This window comes from Manihot esculenta, chromosome 2, assembly GCF_001659605.2.
Source record: "Manihot esculenta cultivar AM560-2 chromosome 2, M.esculenta_v8, whole genome shotgun sequence".
In the NCBI taxonomy this organism is placed as follows: Eukaryota; Viridiplantae; Streptophyta; class Magnoliopsida; order Malpighiales; family Euphorbiaceae; genus Manihot; species Manihot esculenta.
The window spans coordinates 10230135-10254477 of record NC_035162.2 but is presented as its reverse complement, the minus strand read 5'-3'; the positions used below and the strand labels follow the sequence as shown (position 1 = coordinate 10254477).

The 24343-nt window shown below is 34.2% G+C and overlaps 4 protein-coding genes across 4 annotated transcripts; all 4 read right to left on the bottom strand.

The window, feature by feature from the left end:
• Positions 1-452: 452 nt before the first annotated feature.
• LOC110608474 (4-diphosphocytidyl-2-C-methyl-D-erythritol kinase, chloroplastic/chromoplastic) lies at positions 453-5853 on the bottom strand. Its single transcript, XM_021747713.2, has 11 exons — positions 5541-5853; positions 5331-5426; positions 5165-5233; positions 4945-5049; positions 4787-4843; positions 4477-4677; positions 3720-3812; positions 3538-3637; positions 2414-2513; positions 1877-1962; positions 453-774 (listed from the first exon to the last, which is right to left on the bottom strand). Exons 1-11 carry the CDS (start codon positions 5697-5699, stop codon positions 674-676), a joined length of 1167 nt encoding a protein of 388 aa, XP_021603405.1. The 5' UTR covers positions 5700-5853; the 3' UTR covers positions 453-673.
• A 130-nt stretch (positions 5854-5983) lies between these two features.
• LOC110609784 (probably inactive leucine-rich repeat receptor-like protein kinase At5g48380) lies at positions 5984-8813 on the bottom strand. The gene is made up of 2 exons (XM_021749582.2): positions 7778-8813; positions 5984-7300 (listed from the first exon to the last, which is right to left on the bottom strand). Exons 1-2 carry the CDS (start codon positions 8633-8635, stop codon positions 6377-6379), a joined length of 1782 nt encoding a protein of 593 aa, XP_021605274.1. The 5' UTR covers positions 8636-8813; the 3' UTR covers positions 5984-6376.
• A 125-nt stretch (positions 8814-8938) lies between these two features.
• On the bottom strand, positions 8939-15454 carry LOC110609785 (NO-associated protein 1, chloroplastic/mitochondrial). Its single transcript, XM_021749583.2, has 13 exons — positions 14946-15454; positions 14310-14495; positions 14097-14183; positions 13932-14011; positions 13625-13706; positions 13074-13094; positions 12090-12135; positions 11415-11533; positions 11088-11201; positions 10126-10233; positions 9932-10021; positions 9602-9711; positions 8939-9391 (listed from the first exon to the last, which is right to left on the bottom strand). Exons 1-13 carry the CDS (start codon positions 15354-15356, stop codon positions 9142-9144), a joined length of 1704 nt encoding a protein of 567 aa, XP_021605275.1. The 5' UTR covers positions 15357-15454; the 3' UTR covers positions 8939-9141.
• Positions 15455-15819: 365 nt separating this feature from the next.
• LOC110606210 (tyrosine-specific transport protein) lies at positions 15820-22332 on the bottom strand. Its single transcript, XM_021744969.2, has 14 exons — positions 22000-22332; positions 21699-21739; positions 21529-21621; positions 20989-21063; positions 20792-20841; positions 20178-20267; positions 19997-20053; positions 19730-19799; positions 18242-18343; positions 18122-18174; positions 16966-17113; positions 16763-16847; positions 16450-16578; positions 15820-16268 (listed from the first exon to the last, which is right to left on the bottom strand). Exons 1-14 carry the CDS (start codon positions 22244-22246, stop codon positions 16087-16089), a joined length of 1422 nt encoding a protein of 473 aa, XP_021600661.1. The 5' UTR covers positions 22247-22332; the 3' UTR covers positions 15820-16086.
• Positions 22333-24343: the final 2011 nt, after the last annotated feature.

The window sequence follows — 24343 nt, the reverse complement described above, 5'->3', positions numbered from 1 at the left end:
ACTTTAAACGAGAGTGTTTAAAACGCCTGCATTAGTTATTATCAATTTGCTCGCTGTTGAATTGGATTGATTTGATTAGAAACATTAATAAAGAAAAAGACTTAGAAATCACCTTTCAAGTGATTTTAATGAGAAAATTTATTAAGAAGAATTATGAACGTCTTTGTAGACCAAGAATCTCTTGGCATGCAATTCTGTCTGACATTTTCAGTACCAAGAATCTTTTGGCAAATGCCTCGTTTTTTTTTTCCCCTCCTGAGCCCCTTGAAACCAGGGCTGAAAAAGAATCGGCAGACTCTCATCCACTTCTAAAAGTGAAGCAACTCAATGAGGGAAGCCACATTGTATTTGCGGATCCTTGTCTCCGGCAGCAATAATCCAGTGTAGAGCTTTCAAAGTGTCTAAGGTATTTTATTATTATTATTTTTCTATACTGACAACAAAATTCCAAAAGTCATAACCTTGCCAAGTGAAAAATTAGTCAGAACTATTTTGCCTGTGACACTACAACGAATGCAAGATTTGAGATGAGTTTTTGCTCTTATTTGTTCATGACAACAAACTTTAAAAACTATTCTTAAGATGGAAAAATCAACATTCCCATAACGTATCGTTCGTGGGAGATTAGATATATAAAAACGCTGCATCATTTTTCTCACAAAATATATGTAAGTCACTCAATAGACTCCGAGAAATCAGGTGGCGTGCTACAAGTAGCGGTTGAAGTAGGTTCTTTGTACCACTGATTTGCTTCACGAGTCAAGAACTTAGCCTCTGCAATGACACAATTTCCAGGTTAGCCTAGAACTGAGGCAAACAATACAAATAAGAGGAAGAAAGGAAATTTTAATGTTGTTTTGTGATTTTATTAAATCTTATTGGATGAAAAAAATACAAATGTTTACATTAATTTATTTATATTTATAGCTAACACTTTAAATCTTCAATAATAAATATAAACCTTTTCATATTTTTCAAAAATTCAATGTTTACATTGAATATTTGAGAGAGCTTTTTTTTTATCAATTTAATAAGATAAAAGAAGAACTTAGTTAGTGACTATCAAACCATCAAATAATTTTTATGAGTTATTTAGTGACCAGAAAACCATGTTGTTTGAAGAGTCAAAAGTATCTATTGTTGAGACTTCTCCTTTAGTTGGATAATTTTGAGGAACCGATTCTTGAGAAAGAGGCTAAAGAGAACTGTTAAAAGAACAGTATCTTAGGGAAAGAAGAAAATAAAGCTATGAGGAAGACAATGGAAATTGAAAATTTATCTACTTCTCTTATTTCTAGTGAATTGAAGAGCCTCTCATCTATAGTTGTGATTGACTTTATATGGGCAGATGTTTCTAGGGATGCAAAGGAAAGCATAAAATATTGTGCTCTAATCTTATTGCTACCATCCAAGAAGATGAAGTTGCCTGTCCTCCAAATTCAGTATTTTATTCTCCATATTATAAAACTCAAGCTCATATTTCTTCAACCAAAGGAGAATGATGAAGTTAAGAAAAAAACTCAATCTAAAAATTTACTTTGGTTTAATTTTTATTTGTAAGATTAAGATCTTTGATTCAGATTTTCTAGTACTAATAGGAAATTCAGGATTCTATTATTACTTTGGAATATTTGAGAAGTTCTATTATTGTTTAGTATTTTCCAAGTTTGGTGTTGATATGTTATCTAGGTATTTTTGCTGAGAGTTTAGTGATATGGATAATTGAAAATAATAGAATTTAAGAGTTTATATCTTTGTCCAAGTGGTTTTACACCAGAAGGTGACTGCTTCACATGCATCAGTGGTTTGCTTGAGGCTTCAGAAATAATAGCAAGACAATCAAAAAATAAGCTAGGGATAATTAGTCAAACATTACCTGAAATGAAAACGTCCTTGTAGTCATCATCATCATAAATAAATTGTGGAGGGTCTGGCGAACCAATCCCGACAATGGTACTTCCACTGTATCAAAGAAATTGTTTAAGGACAAATAAGATAATGGTAGATGGCAAGCCTTGATCTAAGCTTCAAATGCTAATAGAAGTTGCATAAATTATTTGACATCTCTCTTTTGGCTTATGATCACTTTTCACATGATCCTCCAACGCTAAGCCTCAGAAATAGGCTTACATGTACTACTTTTAAAAAGATAGCTGAACTCATAAAACTTTCAGTTCTTTATTTTCTAGCACTCCATAACCAATTTTAAAAAGGTTCAGCTTTTTTCTAGACCTATAACAATAAGATAGCCTAAACTAGCCAATGCTACTTTCAGAAGAGAAATATACATGGCTTCTTGTAACTGACTTGGGAAGTATTTATCTCGAGGAAATGATAATAGGAGGCTAAATTTCAGAGCTTGTTACTCATCTATGCAATAGACATACATACAGGAAAAAGCTAGAATTTGTACCTCCCAGACATAAAAACTGCATCATATTGTCCACGGCTTGCTGCAATTATACGTTGCTTTAATCTTTTAAGAGATGGGAGAACTTCAAATGCAGGAAGTTCTGCAGAGAACATATATGAGAATACAATGAATGTTCTTTCACGAAAAGTAAGAAAAATAAAATGTTTGATTGCAATAAGAATGCATTGTGCTATCTGGCACAAGCACAAATCTAGTGTCAGCTGTGATTGATTCCAACTGATTCCAGGATAAGTGTGCCTATTGATTTTGATAGTGCCTCCACTAGAATCAGGGTGTCTCCTGTTGAACAGATTATGGATTAGCTCAAGCAGAAGGGTCCTGTTATAGATCTTTGCAAAAGATCGTGTCACAGGTCTGTTGACAGGAAATTCAATCCTTTGCCCTATGATGAATGTTTAGAACTGAACTCAAAGGAGGGAGCTCACTCCCTCAGACTCCTTGCAGAGAGCCTTAGATCTCATAATATTTAGAATAAATTTCTTGATTGCCTTCTATTGAAATCAGAAACTCCTTATATTGAGATTACATAAGCTGATCACTCTATCGCAAGAAGAGTTGTGCTAAAACATAAATTCTTATTGATCCTAATCTGATAAAATGATAAATCCTAATCTGTTGTAATGATAAACTTTAATCCTAATATGATAAAAAGATAAATCCTAATCTGCTATAACGATTACTTTAATCCATTGAATAATAAATCTAATAATTGCTAACCCCACGTATCTTTTCAACTGCAACCAGCTTCATTATTTCTCTGCTGTCCACGTCTCTTGCATGCTTAACCCACAAATGCATCTCTAACAGGTCCTTTTGGCACAAGATGATTGTAACTAGAGAGCAATTTCTGTTTTCATTATTTTCAGTATTGATGATCTGCCTAATCTGAGAGGTTCTCATCTACTTATATATCTATTTATATTTATTTAATGTTTTTAAACTGTCAACCTGAAGCCAGCTGATTGCCCACATACCTAAAACAGCCAGTAGGTTGGTAATGAATAATGCAAGATGATTGGATAAGAATGAAGGAAAAACCAAGAAAAGTAAAAGGAGATAAAGCAAAATTAAGGAAGATCAGGTATTTTTCTATAATTTATTACCCAAATCATTGATACAAACATCTTGAGATATGCCATTTCTTGAGATCTTCTCCAGTAATGTTAAAGGATCAACCTGACTGGTTTTATCCAATTGAAAGCGCTGAGAAATCAAAGTTTCCTTATTAAAAAAATTGCTGATACTAAATCAGTGAAAGCATTACAGTATATACAAATTGCATTACCTTGTAAACTTCGGCAGTTGAACAAGCCTCCTGGGGCTTTATGAGAACCATTGGAAGGTCTAGAGGAACTGGCGAAGGAATATCTTGAACAATCTGGACAAAAGAGAGAAAAACCTTACTTTGGAACCAAATAGAAGGCTGTTTATGTCTACCTGTTGCTTGGGAAGTGCAGGATCAATAATGTTAATGGCACTGTACGCTTCTAAGATTACTATGAGAAAACAGTTATAAGTGATGTAAGTTGTCTGTGCAAAAAAAGTCAGTCCTTGTTCCCAATGCCTATAACAGTGATATGATGAATTGATCAACGAGAACATGACTGGGGAGTGATTCTCTCAAGGAAACATTTTGCATCTACTAACCAAATATGGTATCTTTAGAGCCATAATTCTCCTCAAGATTTTGCCAAACTAGGGTCACAGATTCACAGTACAAATGGATGATGCAACAGTACAGTTTTCATGGCAGTGACAACAAATTAATAATACAACTGCATTTGAAGACCAAATCAAACCACCCAGAGAACTCCAGAAAGAGAATGATCCATGAATCTGAAGGACTAAGTTTTCCATTTTATTCATTATGAAACCATTGCAATAAGAGGCACTTTAGCTATCTCAATAGACTATGCAAAATCTCAAACAGAGTCCATGATATAAATGACTATATTTTGCAATCTTAGCACAAGGCTGGATTGTAAAACAAAAATAGGAAAATATATCATAACGCTGCATCTTAAACCAAATTAAGAACTTACTTCACCCCGACCCGTACAATAGGCTGCTCCATGAGAAAAAAAGAAAGAGATATCTGAACCAATCTCACTTGACCATTCTAACAGTTCTTTCTCAGTGGCAAGACCACCACTGAACTGATTTGCTGCCCATAGAGCAGTTGCAGCATTACTGCTTCCACCTCCAAGCCCTGCTCCAGTAGGTACCTTTTTATCTAGATGAATCTGTCAACAAATTGCAAAAGTATTCCCATAAATTCTTCGATCGCTATTTTCACATCCTAAAACAGATAATCAAACAAACTCATAGAGATTAATCTGTGATGCTCCTCACCCAAAAAAAGTTATCAGTGCCAGTTTTTTTCCTGTAAAGATTAAGGGCCTTAATAATCTGCAAAAAGAAAAATGATCAACATAAAATCCACAAGGCAATGGTATAAACAATAGGAAAAAAAGAATCAAAAGATACAATAACGTTTGTTCATGCCTTACCAAATTCCTTTCATCAAGGGGTACACCAGACACATTGGTTGATAAACGGTCGTTCGATTTTGAAGGAGATAAAGAGAACTTGATTGTATCTCCTAGACTAATTACCTGAAGACAGAAAAAGGGACCAAATTGTCAAAATTTCTCGGAAAACAAAACGGAATAGAAAAATTATGCATCCTAATGGTTTGTTTATAGTAACTTAAATTTTAGATAAACTTACATGAAAGAGAGATGCCAAATCATGATATCCATCTTCTCTCTTATCGGTTATTCTAAGAAAAATATTAATCTGCATCACATAAGCAATCCACGTTTCACATATATGGGGTCATAAATTAAACATAAAAAAGGAGACCATCAAATTTAAAAGAAAAAAGAAAAACTACCTTGCAAGGCGAGAACAAAGTGAGCCTTGAAAGAGGAGCAATCTTGTCTACTTCATCTGCCCACTTGTTCAACCTTTCATCAGGATCGTAAACTATCTAAATACACCAACCCACCAACAAGCCAAGTTAGAAAAAGAATAATTAACAAAATCTGTAACTTAAATTCAAAGAACAAACAAAAAAGGGAGTGATGGATGGATAGAAGACGACCTCCAGCTGCTTCTTGGAGGCTTTGAGAAAAGGGGTCCTTTGCCTTTGATAAAAGGAGACAGACCCACTTGGCCTCAACGACGGTAGATTGCTTTTGGCGAAGGAATTGGAGGAAGGGTGGACAGCATGGTTGTTACAGAGGAAATGAGCGGAAGCCATGGTTGCTGGCTCTGCAGTTGCAGTCTCAAGCACATGTATTAATTGTTTTGAAATAGTAGACTCTAGGCGCACTATTAGAAGTCCAGTGGCTGGCTGCTTAATTATTTTATATTGCTATTAGTTTATCTATCAAATCTGGAGACAATTTTGAACAGCCAATTGGTATCTTCCATCAACCTGATTTTTCTAGTTTTACTTATTTATTATAAGGCATTACAGTGCACTAAGGGCTTCCTAGTTTTCTGGACTATTATTATTATTATGCCAAAATGTCTAGAAATCTAAAATTTTAACGATTGACCTAATTTTAATAATTTTTTTTCTTGTTAATTTTAATTTAGATTTGAAAAGTTGGTTTTTAAATTTCAGTCCATGAGTAAAAATGAGATTGGGAGTTATGACCAAAGGCTGAAATAATATGGATGTGAATTTTATTTATCTTTATTAATGTAATTACAATTTTATAATATTTTATAGTAAAAATTTTTAACACAAAAAAAGAGAAGTATATTAAAATAGCCAATAATGGTTCAGAGAAAGCGATGACAACAATGATTTTAACAGGTACTTTAGTTTAATGATAAAAACGGGATTACCTAGAATAACGGTCAGGTTCAAACTTCCCTGGTAATAATCCTCATCTCCCAAAGTTGCTTGTAAGAAACAATGCTATTTCCTCATTTTACCTGTAATCTCCAAGGATCCATCTCAAAAATTAGCAGTGTTGATGTCTGAGAGTCATCACTAAGGCCATACTTCTCCCCCATAGCCCTTAATGTTTTATACACCTGAACCATAGTTGGCCTTTCATCAGGCAAAGGCTGCACACAATCACATGCAATTCTCAGTAGCTGAATAATTTCACCATCAAATTCTTTCCAAATTAAGGACTTGTCAACAACTTCATCAAGATCATAACAGACATCAGAAGTCCTCTCAGGATTTCTTGAATCATTCGTTTCACTTGGTTTCTTTCCTGTTATAAGCTCAAGAAGCACAACTCCAAAGCTGTAAACATCCTTCTTCATATGACCCAGTTCACAAGTCTTGCTCTTTGCAACCTTAGTATTGTTAGCATTGAAGAAGATTGCACCTGTAAAATTTGACAGCTTCGGTTCGAACTTAGGATTAAGTAGGATGCATTTTGAGCTTACATTAAGATGAGCGGTTGGCAAGTAGTGGTTATGGTGGAGCCATGCTAGACCTCTCGCCAGGCCGACCGCAATTTTCACCCTTACAGGCCACTCCATGGTCTGAGTCTCACCTTTCATAGAATGCAGCCGCTCATAGAGGCTTCCATTTGGTTCATACTTGTAAACTAAAAGCTTTTCCTTGTCTTTAGAGGAGAAACCTAAGAGTCTCACTATATTAGGGTGCTTCAATCTACCAAGAGCCATTACTTCTGAGAAGAATTCATGATCAAAATTCTGAGAGTTGGGTATTCTTTTAATGGCTAGGAACCAATTGCCATTAGAAACTGTGGCTTTGTACACTGCTCCCATCTTTCCCATCCCTATGATGTTGTTTTTGCTGAAATTGTTTGCTGCTACGCTCAGTTCCTCAAAATTCATTCTTGTAACCAAGCTTTCTAACACTGGAATCTACAAAATTTACAAAATAATAATAATAAATATGTTAATTATGTAGCTTGAATTTTGAATATCTTTTCTTATAGGCTAAATTGTAATCCAATTTGAAAGTTTCCGCTTCAATACGAATTGGATGAAAGGTAGGAATTTGTTTTGGGAGCGGATTACGACGGCCCTAAGGTGAGGGTTATAGATAATTATATTTTTTATTTTCATGGTAGGATGTGAGATTTCGAAAAATACAATAAGTTCAGATCTGCGAGAATTTTGAAAGATTATATTATACTTCTTTCGTTTAAAATTTTATTTTTACTCTAAACTTTATAATCGAACCGTATTAAATTTTTTATATTTTTCTTTATTATTGTGATTGTAATGCATGGGCGTATTCATAATATTGTGCGTTTATCATAAGAAAATAATTGGATAAAAATACTCTTACAACAAGTTCATGAATTTGTTACATTAGATAGAGACAGACAAGTGTACCTTATTGCTTGCTTGCTGTAGGTGCTTGACATTTGTCAGTTTACTATATGCTACATATTCTCTTTCTTTGCTTCCTTTCCTTCCGAAATAAACCAAACCTGCACTGTACGAGAACAAAAAGACCAATACTGAAAGAACAGAAAACTCAAAGCCAACCCCAAACGCATATCTGAATGGACTTTCAGTTTCAGGAAAAATTTTCCAGACTTGCAGCTCTTTGCAGGGTTTCAATGGCTCCCCACAAAGTCCAGTGTTATTTTTATAACAATCACTTGTAACATTGAGATTAACAAAATCAGGGACAGGACCTGATAACAGATTGTGAGCAACACTGAATATCTTAATCCTAGTGAGCCTTCCAAGTTGCCATGGTATTTGACCTGTGAGCTGGTTGTTTTCAAGTCTCAAACCATTTAGATAAACACAATCGGCAATTCCAGGTGGGATTTCACCGCTGAAATTGTTGGAGGATAGATCAAGAAATGTCACGAACTGTAAGATTTCTTCAATATCAGATGGAAGATGACCTGAAAGATTGTTGTTAGAGAGGTCTAATGCTGTTAATCTAGTACAGTTACCTACGCCTCGAGGGAACTTTCCGTTAAGCCCCAAGTAAGAAAGATCGAGACTAAACACATCGTTTTGAAACTCATTCCAGCAAACAACTCCCAGAAAGTTACAAATGCTGCTGCTGCTGAAACTCCATGATTTCAAATTATCATAAGGGTCTTCCAAAGATTCTGATATGGACTTCAAGCAATTGATATCACTGATGTGATCAGCTTGGCCTGAGACAAAAGTACCCAATAATAACATCTGGAGGAAGACCCTAACAGGAGGTCTTGCAATAAGGGACATTTATGAATGAGACTCACTTTTGGAACCTGGAAATTTATGAAGATAATTTGCTTGTGCATAAAGATTTATTGGAATTTGGAAGGGCTAGCCTTATTATATTTAGTCACTCGAATTTTCCAAAGCAGGCATGGAAATCACAAGGCAAATACCACGGTGATAGCAAAGGCTTATGAAGTTTAATTATAATTATTATTAGTGCAAAATCTTAATTGAGTAATAATCTGGGAAAGCTTTTCTTTATTTTTTTTTAAAACTCAATATATTTTATTAAAAATCCAGATCAGCGGGCCTATTCAACACAGATACAATAACTCCATAAAAATATATATATATTGCCAATCAATTTTTTTGAGGTTCCAATGATGAATTGCATAAATGTTACATTGTTTATTTGTTCTGAACCTCCTCTTAAACTTAGGCTTCTACAATTCGGACAATAATATGACATTTTCATTTTTCAATTTTGTAGATTAGTTATACACAAAGAATTTATCCAAAAACAAAGGTTAGAAATGCCATTTTGGTCTTAATTCCTCTTCCTTCTCAGTTAACTCCCGATACTGATACCACTCTGCTCCAGCTTTACCCACTGGCAATGGAGGCCGAACAAAAATCTCAACTGGCTTTGGAACATGAACAGCCAAATGCAATTCTTTAACAGTTTCTTCTAAATTCGATTCAGGCCTTCCAGGTGATCTACTTACTGGTTCAATGGCAATCCATCCAAGACCAGATATAGCCACATCACTTGCAGGTCTGCCCATGCAAAAGAAAAAGATAAGGTTGCATGTTTGTTGATTCTCTTGGCTCATATCAAATCACGCCACAAACACTGGAAGTGGTGTCTTCTATATATATATATATATATGCACAGGAGAAGCTTCTAACATTGACTAAAATTACGCAAATATATATGTATCCAAATTCCAAAGGCCATCAGTTATATGATTACTTTTACAACCTAACCTTCTGGGATCTTCGAATTTTATTTGCAGTTCACGCATGATTTCAAGTCCTTTCCAGTCTTTTGCTTTCTTTTCTCCAGTGGGAGGTGTCAATAGAACTCCGAGTTCTTTCTGCAACATTTACACAGAAACCTCTCCATTAACATTGGGTAATGTAAAATAAATTGAAAAATGACAACACAAAAAAGTTTAGAAGTCACAAGAATCTAATTCCAGATGAAGTGAGTACATAAATACATAAATAAAACACACACATCTTCTCTTTTTCTGATGTTGAATGACCACATGAGAGATAAACAACTTATAATTAGTCTTAACCAGTTTCAATTACCTTGTAAAACTCATCAGCTTTATCAGTGGGTACAATATGAATCTGCAAAGCCTTGGGCCCATAGAAAGTTAGGCTAGTTTCTGGGAGAACCTGAAACTACCAAGAGTTGTGACACATCGAGTACACAAGTACGGGCAGGACAAGCATAACCAGTGTAAAACCATAAGGAATTCAGAGAATCGGAAGAAAGAAACCTTGAGAACATCTATTCGCACAAGACCTCCCCAAAATATCGAAAACCCATTCAATCCATTGGATTCAAATTTGTCTGCAATCCCATTTTCAGAGGCTGCCTTAGCATTCTGGTACAGTAAAATAAAAGCTCAGAAAACCGAGTAGAAAAGCCAAATTACTATAATATAATTCATTTTTTTAATCTAATCGTTTAAACCTTGATACAATTGTCCATAATTTCAAAATTTTTATGAAAATTTTATCCAAAATAAAAAAATCAATTTGGGGAGAATGTTTGCGATCTAAAATGGTTGCCCACCTCTCTCTCTCTCTCTCTCTCTCTCTCTCTCTCTCAGTTTTGCAGAGGAAGACAGAGAGAGATTTTGGTGAAGTTTGCAGAGGGGAGAGAGAGATATAAAAATGGAGGGACTGGATCACTGGAACAGGGGAAGGGCAGAGAGAGAGAGAGAGAGAGAAAGAGAGAGAGAGAAGGAAGGTGTTTATCACAGTTATTTTTTTTCCAGTATGGCATGTGAGTCCCAATATTCTCTATCTTTGCTTCTACAGAGACTTCCTAAGTCATTCGAGAGAGACTTAGGGTTGCAGACGGAGACAGAGAGAGAGATTGGGTGAAGTTTGCAGAGAGGAGAGAGAGATATAAAGAGGGAAGGACTGCGAGAGAATGAAGGGCAGAGAGAGAGAGAGAAGGAAGGTATCATTGTTTTTCCTTTCAGTCTGGCATGTGAGTCCCACTATTTATATAATAACAAATGCTACCTAGATTGCACGTCAGATTGAAGTGAACATACTCTCCACAAATTGATTTAACATTTAGATATAGTTTTCACAAATTTTTAAATTATGGACAATTGTGCCCAGATTTAAATGTTAATATAGAAAACAAAACTAAAATAATACTTGGATTATTATTATAATTTGGCCAAGAAGAAAAAGGTGTAAGCTTAGAGGATAGTTAACATACAGGAAAAGATTGACCCCTCAGACGACTGCGAGGAGCAAGGATAGGTAAATCATCTGAATGAACCACTGCAGGTTGCCTGTGGTGGAGATGAACTCCAGGTGTGTCAAACAATTTCTGTAGAAAGAAAAAGGAAACATCGCATTTTTTTTTTCTCAAAGAAACATCACATGTTTAGAAAAAGCACTCTCCAAACATATACATAAAGAACAAAAAACTTTGCTGACATTAGATTATCCATGTCAAAAACAATGATTAAACAGAAAGTTAATGATGCCAAGAGGGAAACAGCCTCAAGAGTACATAAACATAGTAACAAAAACGACATACCCCTCCTCCAAGGAAGGCATCAATCTGAATAGGACCTAAGGTAGTTCCAGGAACAGCAGATTGTATTGGTTTATATTTTCTAGCAGCTGCAGCAGCTGGATCCCGATGTGCCATCATTTCTGATTTTAAAACCCAACGTTAATCAAAAGGTAAAAAAATGAGAAGTAACTAATTGAAGAAAGAGAAACAAATGGGAAAAATATATCCCTAGCTGTATTCAGAAGAGTAAAGTCCAGAAGACCTAACAATAGTGGAAAACATGCAACAGACTACGAAATATATGTGCCATTTGCAGATATTGTGAATTCTGAAAACCACATTGCAGATATTGTCAATTGTGGGTACCGCTACTTTCTAGAGCAGACAGATACCTATGGTGCATGATTTGAGTGGTACAAGCTCTACTCATTCAATATGTTAAGACACAGGCAGAAAATATCAAGCCAAACCTCTCTTTCTTTCAGATTTATGTCGGTCCATTTGATTGGTAAGATTTACAATCACTTAGCGGTCATATAAAGCTCACAAATCCAACATTTTTGTGTTTAAAAACAATGTGCTTTCATATTACCCTATCAATATTCTTCTCATCTTTTTTCCTTTCTTTGGTTTTCAGACATGGAGTTACTTTCACCTCAACCTTTAATCAAAATGAGGAAAATAAAGTTGACTTACTCAGCAAAGCATTTATAAACGCAGATTTCCCAACGTTAGCTGAACCCTGTGGAAATGATGAAATTGACTATCAAGATCAACATATGCTGACTGATATATTATGCATTTACAATTTGCCAAAAGTAACACCAACTTTTGAATTCAACTATTTAACCATGAAGGATTCACCAAGAGGGGAAACACACTCAGCCTATTATTCTGAAAAATTTTTCACTTGTAAAGAAAGTTGTCAGGGACAAGCAACACAAATAACATTCCTTCAAATTTCAACAAGAAGTAAACGGTCTTGTCCAGCATTGATACCAACCACCCAATAGATTTCCATACAGAAGTTAAAGGCGGAACTCAGAAGGAAGATAACTTTCTTTTTACAAGTCGAACTTCTAACTTTGTCTTTAGAGGTGAGAAGTTTGGCCAATCAGGCAAGTGGAAGAATGTCACAAACAAATAAATCAAGTGCTTGGTATAACCAAAAGATATAAAGAGAAAATGGGGTAGCTCTTTTCACCCTTTTCTCTCCCGTGTGACTGAATGCATAAGAAAATACTAGCAAATGTCTCCAAAACTAAGGACTGTGAGGAGAGTTCTATAAGCTACAGAACAAACAAAAAATTATGCTAGTCAATCATTTTTAAGAATTTGAGCTTAATTATGTGGTGGAAAAGATAAGAATACCCAACAACAGCAACTTTCAACATTTACACTTTTATACTTGTCAACATTGATTCCTGAAGGATACTTAATTCTACCAGCTGTTCGATGGGGCTTTGATTCCTAGAGCACTTTTTATTATATATTCAGTTAAACACATGAAAGAAAAGAAGAGCTAATGTTACATACAAGTAAAGGCACAAGTAATTTCAAAAAGGCATTAGCTTTGAGATCTAAGTTATTGAGGCATTTAATTCATCCAAGTGAGAGGAACACACAATAAAAACATCAATTCCATGACAACTCAGTCTTCCAGTTAAGAGAGTCACCAACCAGAATGTAAACATCGCGGCCCTACAAAAGTGCAAATAATATGACGTCAGTTGATGGAGATGCTATAAATACCATTATAAATACCCAGAATCTGAGCTGATGAAAATGTAACTATATCAGTTCATAACATCTAAGTTTATTTCTATATTAAGTTCTGATTGGCAACAAATAAGAGCTACAACAGACACACAACTGTAGTACTATTGCAACAACTAAAAAATGCAGTCAATAGTAGTAAGACAAATCCAGTAGTTGCACACAACAAAAGACACATTAACTTCTGGCATTAAAATTACACATCAACCTTCTTCTTTCCCTTTTGTCATTTAGTTAATATTTATGAACAGTATATGAATTTCAATTTTTTTTTTCTTTTCCTCCTTTTTTGGGTAGAAAATGCTAAATAGTGCCAAGAGGAACATGACCCAATAAAAAAAGGGAAATTATGTGCATGAGAAGGAACAAAAAAAAAAGTTAATAACATAAAAATGCCCACAAAAACAGTTCAGAAAAATACTTGTATTCTATCATATATTAGTGGAGAAAAACACCTTCTTCTCTTTTTGAATTTCTGAGATAACTCCAGTAATTCCGACTAATGACTTTGAGCTTGTAAGATGAACACTCAGAACACTGCAACAAAGAGCACTCTTCATCAGAAACATTTAAATGGATGCTTATGCGTTTAGAATGAAAATTGCTTGTAACCTTCATGCAGAAAGCTCAAAATCACTGCAGAACAAAGAAAATAGACTAAACTTATTGCAACACCTCAAAACCAAGTAATGTTTCAAATTTAGAATTCAAGGAAGCCAACACTACAGCATTTAAAAGGCAAATACAAGGAGGGAAACTTACTTAAGCTTCTTCTTAGTGGTGGCCTCTACAACCCAATCACCAACACAATTAAGATCAGTGTCCCTAGGAAGGAGATCAACCTGACAGTAGAACATAGGAAGAATCAGAGAAACTTTACCGTAATATTCATATATCTATATCATAATTGATAAGGCCACAAATCACCTTGGTTACAACTAATATTATAGGGTTTGCACCAGCAAGATCACGCACACGAGCCAAAAAGCTGCCATTGAAGTCCACAATATCAACCTAATTTTCCACAAAGATCAATAATACATCAGATTTCATGCCAATTTTATATAGAAAAACTCATCTTTTAATTTTGAACCACAAGCATAAAAAATTTTCAAGGAAGTTTCATAATTTAGCACTCACTAATTTGACAATCAAAACTCTCTCATGACGTAAGTGAGACAGCTTTTCACGAAGTTCATCAGCTGAAACGAACTGCTTCCCCCCAGGATACCCTCCATTCCCACCAACAGCCGTTATCATATGACCATGAGATAACAGCCTACACCTCCCACAAAGAACAGTTCTAAGCTGATGGTGTCTCTTCTTCTGCAACATAAAATTAGAAAGAAAAAAAAATAAAAAAAAAGATAACCACTCTCACCCTACAATAATTGCAAATTTTAACACATGCTCATTTTGGATTACACATAGCAATATCAATTGATACCCAAGATATCATCGAATCATCAGCATTGCAATATAATTTTTCCCCCCCGTTTCCCGAGAGGAAAAGGACTAGTTGAGCAAAAAATTAAGGTGAAACTTAGGTTCCTAAGCAAATTACCTGCTTCGTGAAATGCCAGATAAAGGCCCTAAAATCATTTACTAGCAGATTAAAAACCAAAATGAATCAATTTTAGCTCTTGAAGAGCAACCAATTATCTTTTTTTTTTTTTAAGACCATCAAATTGAAAAAAAAAAAAAAGGAGAACTTTTATCATTTTAAACTAACAAAATCAAGTACAGCATTTTCTACCATATACGTTATCGCCATACCAATTCATATGTATCCGGGTCCACATAACCCGGAGCTTCCTGATCCGAAGTTTGCAACGGAGCCCCGCACCCATAACAACAAACCACTGCGGAGTTCACCTTCAAAGCCTTCTGTTTCTCCCTCCTCTTTTTCTTCTTAGCCTCTTTCATAACCAGTTTCGCAGCTTCAAATGCTTTTTGGCGCTCAAGAAACTGCTCTCCAGGGGTAGGAGCAGCTGCCCCCGCACCACCGGCTTCCGGCATGGAAACTGATAATTGGGTCTCCGAGAGCGGAGTTTTATGTGATTGTGCGGATTTACAGAAGATGCGAGTAGGTTTCGTGTTAATTTTAAGGAATTTGGGGTTAAACTGGGTAAGATGGTGAGGGAGAGATATAGGAGAGAGAAATGCGGAGAGGGTTTTGGGCGCCATTAGAGACCGTTAAAGAAGATAGAGAGCTGGGGTTTTAGCTTTTGGTGGCGAGTGATAGAGTGGAAAGAAAAGAATCAGCGTACAACACACTAGTATACCATTATTGTACACTTACAAATTATATTTTTATAATATAATATCAATAAATTTTAATTATTTTAAGATAATTTTACTGATTTTTATAATTGAATGAAAATTCTAAAAAGTTAAATATATTAATAAAATTTACATTATTTTTATAAAAAAAACTGATATTATACATTTTTATAACTTCTTGTATGTATGAGGTTTTCATTATTCATTATCAAGAGTTGCAATCTTCGCCAAAAATGCTAGCTTTTCCTTCTTTCTTTTTCTCCTCTTGTTACATCACTGCACTAAAAATGCTAAATGGATGATTTTGTTATGCTTTGATGGATAGTTGTTCTACTGCTAAACTATGGACTGACATTCACACTGATGCTTTGATCACCTCTAATTGCTTTCTGGATTTTCATGCTATAAAAATGTGCCTGTTTGAATTTCAGTAATATAATACAAGCAATGAAAACTTCCTACATAGATAAGTAAAGAATTCAACCACTAAACTCTTGATCCAGAAACACTACATCTTCAATATGATCTATGAATTAAGTAGAGGAAATGCAGGAAGAATACAAGAAATTCTATGATGAGACTCAAAAGGATAAACATAATTTTAAGCCATAAAAAGAGTTTATGTTCTTGATAATTAAGAGAGCCCAAAATTCTGCCGTAATTCTGAAAGAATGATGTATCCTGCACCTCCCATCACTAAAGAAAGGGTTATTCTTCCACCAGGAACTAGCTGCGGCAGTTTTACAGTTGATGATGAACTTGAATACCTGTCTGACCAAGCCATTGCGGCCGGAAAAATCCCAAAGAGCACCAAAACTAGGACAACATATGAACCAGTTAACAAGTTAGTTGTGGCTTGACTAAACTTGTATGAACAATCATATATAACATCCTGTAAATCCAAACTTCACTCGGGAAACAGAAGAAAACAGTTTATAGGGCGGAGAGGACTTTGAGTTGAGGACTTATATAAGAGAAAAGCACTTTACTTGCTTACCACCATATGTTCCTGCAAAATCCAAGGCTTTGAAAAATATTTCGGGGTCCAGCAATGCTAATACCAATGGTGGAAACAGAGTCAAGATGTAGGGTAGAGGGCTGCTCTGATTAGCTGGGAGTTTTAACACTGAATACCACAGAAAAAAATATATATATAAAGATCCACTCAAACAACTCATTTGCAGTTGAGAATAATGACAAAATCAAGGAAACAAAAGATACTAGTTATTAAATTCTCTTAAGGAAAAAAAAATGAAATATTGATAAAAAAATGTAAGAAAAAGCCTATAATAGCTAGGTTAAACGCTCACAATCAGCAAGGAAGTCAGCAAGCCCCAAAATGAATCCAATATAAGATGTTGCAATTGCAAGTAGTGAGAATACCTCAACTATTGGCTGCAGAATCAAACCAGGAAAAGAAAAACAAGGCGTTATTTTAATTTCCTCGTTTAACTTGTATATCATCTAGGAGTTTGACGTTTAGAGATTTAGCAATTTGCCGGAACAAACTTACCCCCACAACACCATTGGTAGATTTCAACTGTTGTAGTGGATCAATCATCTTATCAGCCATCTCTGAATTCGGAATTGATCCTAGAATAACACCATTCCATACAAGAAACAAGCCCAGAGGTATAGCAGTGCCCAGAACAATTGCAGCCCTGAAAATAGACATTCTGATGATATATATATATGCATACATTGCAGATGTATTTTCCCAGGAAAAATAATAGTACAAAATAACAATACGAACAAGACATATAAGTGGAGAAAGCATTAAAACTCCCATTATCAAATTATGATAATAAAGTCAGGGCAGTTAACAGCGAGAGAGATGCCATGGAAGGTAATTTAATCAGTCTTCCATGGGCACATCTACACATGGTAGAGGCTACGACGGTAACCTGTCTTGTTTGCACAACCTACAATGTTCTTGTACTGACTATATAATGGCTCGAATAATATGTGACAATAGTTCATTTGCCGAGTTGATGAGAGATTGGGATGTGAATTGCAGCCCAATAGTGGTCAACCTAATCTGAGCTAAGAATCTGAAGCAAGGAAGCTCATCTATCAATAATATATAAGTATACATCATCATGTAAAACTGGGCCTTTACCAAGTTTGCTACAAACTTCAATCACCCTCTTTAGCAAACAAACAAATAGCATTTAAAAGTTCTCATCTGCCGTCTGCTTCTTATGACTGCCAATGCTAATTGACTAAATAACCTCAGTGACAAACTAAAGCAGAAGTATAGCTTGGTTAGCTTGTCCTTTTCAAAACAACCACCGAAACCGCTAAATATGTCCTGAAGCATCGATATGCTTAAGGTTCCAAGTTTTCTATCTCAAAGAGGAGTAACTCCACAGATAAGAATGTTGAGCTAGAGTGAGTCATATTAGGAGACTTGTTATACACCTAAAGAAGGCCCTGGATATGATGGATGTTTTGTGCAAAAGGGATGCAGAGAGAATGGTGAGATTCTGCTACCTAACATTGTCCTTTTAACTTCTTCACAATCTATATTAAGAACCATCCACAAATGGGTTCAAAATATTAGCAGGCAGAGATGCAATCATAGTGATAATGCAAATAAGGTCAATGATAAATATTACAGCCATCGTGCGCTTAATATCAAGCAAAATCGTGATGATAAGATCTATCACCTTACTTTTGAAATGTTTCCTTCAAGGTTCGTGCAAAGAACAGGTACTACATTCTGAACAAAGCAGATAAGGATGTCACAACTACTTCCATATCAAATTTCTTTAGGCTTGTGAAGTTACCTGATAAACAAATGAAAGTGCAATTATGGGTATACTCATAGGAACAGCTTCAAAGTTGGCTTTCAAAAGAGCATCTAGTTGCAGCCCTCCACTGGCCACTGCCTAAGAAACAAAAGTTTAATGTCTATTTAATGTAATATGCAATGAAACACCAGAACATAAAACTAATTGAAAATGAAAAAGGTAATTTTGTTCATTTCTTGATTGCAGTTTTCTTATTTTCTAAATATCCATAGAGGAAACGTGAAGAAGAAGAAGAATTGTTCTAGGCACAACATTCTTGCTTGCATGCAAGCCTTTGCATTGTAGCATAGACTCCGCATAGACTTGCATGTTTAACTATCCAAGAAAACTCTCATTCCCTGCAGAATGGGTTCATGCTAAAGTTGGTACTCCTCATAAGTGGTCTTTCTTAATGTCCTTGACTCCTACTTGGGGGAAGTTTAGTCTGTAAGATTGTTGGAAGGCTTAAAAAGGTCAATTTCTCAAATCCAATGTTTCAGGTGCAATTTGAGTTAACTTTACATTAGCACTTTTATAACAAATGTAGTATCTCCAAAGTCCATAGAGTAACTACTCCACTCTACAGCGGGAATGGGTACAGAATCTGTAAGTAAAAAGAATTCCCAGTTTGAATGTCAAGTATCCTTCTCTTTTCACAAGAGAAACAGTTGGCAAAAATATGTATGGGTTTGGTAGAAGTACTGTAGTCTCTCTCTCTCTCTCTCCCCCCCCCCCCCCAAAAAAAAAAGCAAAAAAAAAAACATAATTCAGTTCAACAGTATTTTCACATGTGAACATCACCCATTGTTCCCAGGAAACTAATGTCATTTGAGTAATTAAGTTCCTAGTAGCATGCTAATTTAAGTTCCCAAGGGGGAACTAAGTGAATGGGGTCTCCAATTCGAAGTCTCAAGTCCAAACCATAATGGTGAATCAGGGGGTTTATGGAATGGGAGGAAAGAATGGGAGGAAACTGTCCTCCTTGGTATAGCTTAGCCACGGGATAAAAAGATTGCAAAATTACTATTTAGTCTTTATGGTACAGAAAAACTCATTAGTTAGCCTCTCAATTTTAAAAAATGCATTAAAATGTTTTGATATTTTAAAAGTTAGTCTCTCCGTTAATTTTAACCATTAAATATTATAAAAAAGTCTTAAATTTTTCTGATACGGAAGAACTAATTAGTAAATTTTTTAAAAATCTAAAGAACCAATTAATAAGTTTTGCAAAACTACAGAGACTAAATAGTAAAATATTTAACAGTAAAATTAATGGAGAAACTAACTAATAAATTTTTTAAAACGTGAATGACATTTTAATATATTTTCAAAATTGAAAAGTTAACTAATGAGTTTTTCCATGTTATAGAGATTAAATAATAATTTTTTCTAAAAAGATTATCGGATAAAACCCAAGTAGAGTTTATAATAATACCAGGATGATTGAAAAATAAAAATGTATTTTTCATCAAGTGAGAGAATTACCACAAGAGCTGTGAAAGAAATAATTATTCCAAGTACTAGAACACCATTAACACCACCAATGAAGCGCTGACTGCAAATTAAGAGAAGTGTAAAGTTAACTTTTCTTCACTTAATTAATGAGAAAGAGAGAGGCGTTCAATTGTGGTACATAATTAAAATTTGATATGTAAAATATACTCGTTCAGATAATGCCTATTGTTCACAGCATAGCTAATACAAATACTACCAAGTCATCGAACAAAGAATATTTCAGAAAGCAACACTAACCTTCCAAAGTAGCATATGCCTCCAAAAACCAAAGAAAACAATGCTGCGCTTTCCCATCTGCAAATTACAATGAGTCATTCCCCAAAATACGATCCACAAGAAATACAGATAAGGCTGCAAATTCAGATTCACAAATATGCATTACTTGGGCACTTAGAATTATTAAAATTATGGTTCGTACAATGGAATGCCAAGAAAGTTTGTCAAAATTTCTGAAGAACGAGCCACATAGGCAACTAGAAGGGCATAATGGATAAAAATGTACGTCCAACTGCAAGACAAATGTACAACAGAATGATTGTCACAATTCAAGGAAAAAAAATGCACAAGAAAATTATGCAACAGCAAGGTCATTTTCCACCAAAATAATTAAGATGGAAATAACTATAAACATTTGAAACTTCGAGATTATGAGACCAATATGCAAAAGTATGTCTGATCCATTTTGTTGAAAACTTGAAATGCAACGGCAATCTTAGTAATGAATCAGCAGTAGCAGATCTGTAAGCAAATTATGTTATTCTAAAGCAGAATTGAAGCTTTCTTGCTAAACATGAATAATTAAATGTATAAATTGTTTTGATGTCTTGAGGACTCAGGAAACTATCATGCAATTGGAAAATTGCATGACTTGTTTTGTCACTGGTCATAACAGAGCCCATTTTCATAGAACTTCTTCCAAAATTATGACAAGTTTCTTGGAAGGAGTAATATGCCTAAAACCGTATTTTCACATTTAATGTTTTTTTTTAATCTGCCATTGGAAGGGACAGGCCAAATGACTTGTCAGCCTACCATGCAATTTGAACCCCAACTGTCCCAAGAGTTCTTCTGGCCATTGACACCTGACATCAATCACAGGGAAAACAGAAGGTATTAGCCACATATAACACACCAGCAAAAACAAAATTAAAAATTAAAAAGTTGTAAATTCACTTCATAAGAAACTAATTCAAAATTAATGAACATCAAGAAAATCTTAACATAATTACCAAGGATACTCCCCCAGAACCCAATTCACACATTGTGTTCACATTTACTTCAGCAATGAGTAGTCCAGTAACAACCTGCACAGTAGTTTAAAAGCTGAACTTACAGTAAAGCAATATAATAATAATAATAATAATAATAAAGCTAAAAGCTGCTCTGAATGCTTAAGAATTCAACACAACGAGCTCAGCTGGCTCTATAAGTAGTCTGGTAATTGACGTCAAATTGACTTCATGTATAAACAATTGCTTTGGTGTATAGTTATTTCCTACATAATAACCTCAGCAATTTCCCCCGTTTAGGTCATAGTAGTTAACCCAATGGTAGACTCCCAACCCCTCGCCAATCAATTATCCAGCTTCAGTGCTTCATTAGCTACTCGCTTTGGAAGCCCTCGAACGGATCATGCAATGTAGCTCTTAACCCATAATTTAGTCTATCTCAAGACATGGCAAATTTTCAAGGATGACGGAAATCAAGATACAAACTTATTAAGAATTAGCATGAAAGGTTAACTCGTAAAAAATTGCCGAAATTTATACCATAAATATCCAACAAACGATGCAAGCCACTGCAGAGGCCAAAAATCCAGATTCTTCAGTAACAGCAGGAATTGCTAGGATCCCAGCACCTACCTGGTGATTCAATTAATCACATTCATTAACAACAACAACAACAATAATACTAATAATAATAAAAGCAGAATGGATACCGTTGTACCCGCGACCAGAAAAATTGCACTAGATAAACTTCCTGGTGAAAGAGAAAACAAGAGAAGAATTTCATAAGATTCTGCAGTAAATAAAGGAGCAAGCATATGTAAATTAATGAGAGCCCATTGGATCAACAATCCATTAGTCTTGTAGAATGTCAAGGTTAATCAGATACAAAAAGCAACTTTTTCCAAAAACCATGCCTAGCCTGATTGAGTAATCAGATATATTTACGTCCATCTGAGATCCCATATAAAAAAAATTTAAAATATATATATTGAAGGTGAGGAAATTGAGTACCAGGCTCTCTCTTAAGAGTGGCTTGGTTAAGGTTGGAAAATAGCCTTTCAACTTGATATTCTTGCTGCTTTTGAGCCTGGCAACGAAAGATTGTTGAAGAGTGGCTCGAGAATGGGCGGTGGCAGAGGTGGAATGAGCTTTTTGATTTTGAGGATTGACGATGAAAGGGAGGAATGTGCAAGAATTTGTACTTTCTACAAGGGATTGAAATGGTAGGAAATTGTAAAGAAGAGAAAGACATAGCCATTGTTTTTCTCTCTGGCAGTCTTGTGGCTGTGCCCTGAGACTCTGTCTATCTGAGAATGGAGAAACCTGAAAAAGTCAGGAAACAGTTGAAAGAATTTGAGGGGTAAAATTAGTTTAAAGTGTCAAGATAACGTGGGCCATCCTTCCATCATTTGTGGACGCAAGTCAGAAGTTGCCTTTGCGCAAAATTATTTCATTTAAGTAAATGAGTCCTTACTTTTTTCTTTTCTAATCTAATCTAATCAAACCAAATCAAATTGATTTTTGGATGAAACTCTTTTTAATTTTTAATTGTATATTATATTGAGAAAATATATATATTTAAACGTATGAAAAAAGTATTTTTTCAATATAATTAAAAAAAATTAATGTTGATAATTAAATTTTTTATATTTTTTAAGTAAAACTACGTATTCTATTAATAAAATTTCACCAAACAATGAGGGATATCATCCAAATAGAAACGATCATTCTTAATAGATTGTCTAACTAAGATATGAACAGTTGGAGTGGTACGACGACAAACACATTTAACAGAAATATCAATTTTAGAATTAACAAAGATTTACAATCATTCAAAATCAAACCCAATTCAGAAATGTCTAAATGTATATATCGAAGAGTTTGAACTACCTGTAAACAGTCCCTAAGAAATGCAGCCATTATAAAGCAAAAATTCCGTCGCAAAGAGCAAACAGTGACAGAGAGTTAAAACTTCAACAATTACCGGCGTACTATTACCTTTCAAGAAACTAGAAACACCACGTTAAAATATACTCTAAAAGTTTTACATAACAAAACCGTAGCCAATAAAATCTTGAACTTGAAACAAAATCCCATCGATAAAGCCAACTGAAATTGTCCAAATTTAAAAATAATGCATGATTTTGGAGAGAAATGGCTTTAGGATTACGAGCAAGGTTAGAGGAATAAAACAAGTTCATGTCTAATATAAAGCAGCAATGGTATTTTCATGCAAAGTACCAGCACATTGAGCAGTTTTCCAATCCAATATATGATGCATGACGTTTTCTATAAAGTGAACTGCTGAATTTTGCACTTGGTTCCATAATAATGAGTTTCTTGCTGATCATAATCTCCATGCACAGATCATTAAAATCTTGCACTTAGTTCTACAAAAATTTTTCGAATCTTGTCTTGAAATTTTAAAATCTGTAGTAAAAAATTAAAAGAATTATCTCCTACTCCCCCTAACCTCCAAACTTCCTTGAACATAGGATAATACAATAAAATATGATCGATACTTTCATCTTCATGGCACCAAAGATATCTAGCATCTATATCCACATTTTTTATATTTTCATAACTCTTAATATATATAATTAAGATATATTATTGTATATCTCCCAATAAAAATATTGATATTTTCTTTTAAATAAAAAAATAGCACGAGTTGTTTTAGATGTCTACTATAGTGGAGTAAGATTTAATTTTATTTTGTTATTAGTTCAAAAAATTTAAAGGGAGATTTACTATTTGATTCCTGAATATTTTCATTACTAATAAGTTAGTCCCTACATTTTCAAAAATCTATTAAAATATTTTTATTTTTTTTCATCAATAAAATAATCTTTCTATCCTCTTTTCCATTAAAAATATTTGAAGAACGAAAGAAAAAAATTTTAAAACCCAATTTTGCTCTTAAATAAAATTTTTTATTTAGTTTTTGACTATTATCATTGGTCTTTATATTTTTAAAAATTTATTAAAACTTTTTTATTTTTTTAAATCTATTAAAATATTCTTATTTTTTCTCTTTATCAATAAAATAGTGCTATCATTAACAAGTCAGTCCCTATATTTTCAAAATTTTATTAAAATTTTTTTATTTTTTTTAAATTTATTAAAATATCTTTATTTTTTCTATCAACAAAATAGTCACTCAAAAAAAAAAGAAAGAAAAGGGTAATTTAATCTTTTACTATATTTTTAATAGGGCGAAAAACTATTTTGTTGATAAAGATAAAAGATAAGAATATTTTAATAAATTTTAAAATATATAGAGATTGGCTTGTTAATAATAATAATATTCAGAGATTAAATAATAAATCTCCCAAGTTTAAAAAAAATGAAAACA

What these genes read in the sequence shown, in the direction of transcription:
- LOC110608474 (XM_021747713.2), bottom strand. Translation starts at nt 5,699, where the DNA reads ATGGCTTCCGCTCATTTCCTCTGTAACAACCATGCTGTCCACCCTTCC. An exon ending in CTTTGTTCTCGCCTTGCAAG is followed by an intron (nt 5,234 to 5,330) that starts GTAGTTTTTCTT and finishes TATGTGATGCAG; the next exon opens with ATTAATATTTTTCTTAGAAT. An exon ending in ATTGTACGGGTCGGGGTGAA is followed by an intron (nt 3,813 to 4,476) that starts GTAAGTTCTTAA and finishes TCTTTTGTCCAG; the next exon opens with ATTGTTCAAGATATTCCTTC.
- LOC110609784 (XM_021749582.2), bottom strand. Translation starts at nt 8,635, where the DNA reads ATGTCCCTTATTGCAAGACCTCCTGTTAGGGTCTTCCTCCAGATGTTA. An exon ending in TACAGCAAGCAAGCAATAAG is followed by an intron (nt 7,301 to 7,777) that starts GTACACTTGTCT and finishes TAAATTTTGTAG; the next exon opens with ATTCCAGTGTTAGAAAGCTT.
- LOC110609785 (XM_021749583.2), bottom strand. Translation starts at nt 15,356, where the DNA reads ATGGCGCCCAAAACCCTCTCCGCATTTCTCTCTCCTATATCTCTCCCT. An exon ending in TAATATTAGTTGTAACCAAG is followed by an intron (nt 14,012 to 14,096) that starts GTGATTTGTGGC and finishes TTCTACTGTCAG; the next exon opens with GTTGATCTCCTTCCTAGGGA. An exon ending in TGCGAATAGATGTTCTCAAG is followed by an intron (nt 10,022 to 10,125) that starts GTTTCTTTCTTC and finishes TGGTAGTTTCAG; the next exon opens with GTTCTCCCAGAAACTAGCCT.
- LOC110606210 (XM_021744969.2), bottom strand. Translation starts at nt 22,246, where the DNA reads ATGGCTATGTCTTTCTCTTCTTTACAATTTCCTACCATTTCAATCCCT. An exon ending in TTCTGGTCGCGGGTACAACG is followed by an intron (nt 21,622 to 21,698) that starts GTATCCATTCTG and finishes TTGAATCACCAG; the next exon opens with GTAGGTGCTGGGATCCTAGC. An exon ending in TTTTGCAGGAACATATGGTG is followed by an intron (nt 16,269 to 16,449) that starts GTAAGCAAGTAA and finishes ATGTTGTCCTAG; the next exon opens with TTTTGGTGCTCTTTGGGATT.